Genomic DNA, 698 nt, shown 5'->3' with positions numbered 1-698 from the left:
TGCAGAGTCTTTCTGCTGTTGAGATTGATGGTTACTGGAGGGTTATTGATGAGAATTACCTAGACGTGATTCTGAGAATGCTGCTTCATAACTGTGTTCTGAATTACTGGTCTTTTGATGATCTCGATGAAGATGAAGTTGTGAGTGCGTTAGTAGCTGATGAGTTTCCTAGTAAGCTCGCGAGTCACTGCTTGCGCGTGTTTGCCTCTAGAGTTAATAGTAGTGGAACTGGTAAGTGGAAGTTGGAACCGAGGCTTGTGTGTTTGCATTTTGCTAGGCTGGTACTGAGAGATGAAAAGATGAGACTAGAGAGTTTCATGGAAGAGTGGAAGAAGAAGATTCCGGATGGGATGGAAGGAAGGTTCGAGATGCTTGAAGGAGAGGTTTTAACAGAGACAATAGGGATCGAGACACGGGTTTACACATTCAGCGTACGCTCTCTGCCTTCAACTCCAGCAGAGAGATTTTCTATACTCTTTAAACATAGGTCAAAATGGGAATGGAAAGACTTGGAGCCTTACTTGAGGTAAATGATCAAGTTTGATGATAAAAAAAATTTCATTAGAAGTTTTTGTTGATTTCTGAATTGATTTTTGTTGGTTATGTGTTAATTGCAGGGATCTTCATGTTCCTAGGCTTTCTATGGAAGGTTTGCTTTTGAAATACACACGCAGAGCTCAGCCTAAAGCTGATGCACC

At 41.4% G+C, this 698-nt stretch overlaps 1 protein-coding gene across 1 annotated transcript; it reads left to right on the top strand.

The window, feature by feature from the left end:
- Window positions 1-6: 6 nt before the first annotated feature.
- LOC104774618 (sister chromatid cohesion protein DCC1-like) lies at window positions 7-693 on the top strand (the record flags this gene model as incomplete). Its single annotated transcript, XM_010499156.2, has 2 exons — window positions 7-526; window positions 618-693. Coding segments are annotated over exons 1-2 (525 nt in total), but the record flags the coding sequence as incomplete, so codon positions are not given.
- Window positions 694-698: the final 5 nt, after the last annotated feature.

This window comes from Camelina sativa, unplaced genomic scaffold (genome assembly GCF_000633955.1).
Source record: "Camelina sativa cultivar DH55 unplaced genomic scaffold, Cs unpScaffold04022, whole genome shotgun sequence".
Classification (NCBI taxonomy): Eukaryota; Viridiplantae; Streptophyta; class Magnoliopsida; order Brassicales; family Brassicaceae; genus Camelina; species Camelina sativa.
Note: the sequence above shows the minus strand (reverse complement) of the source record. Positions and strands in the feature narration are given on the sequence as shown.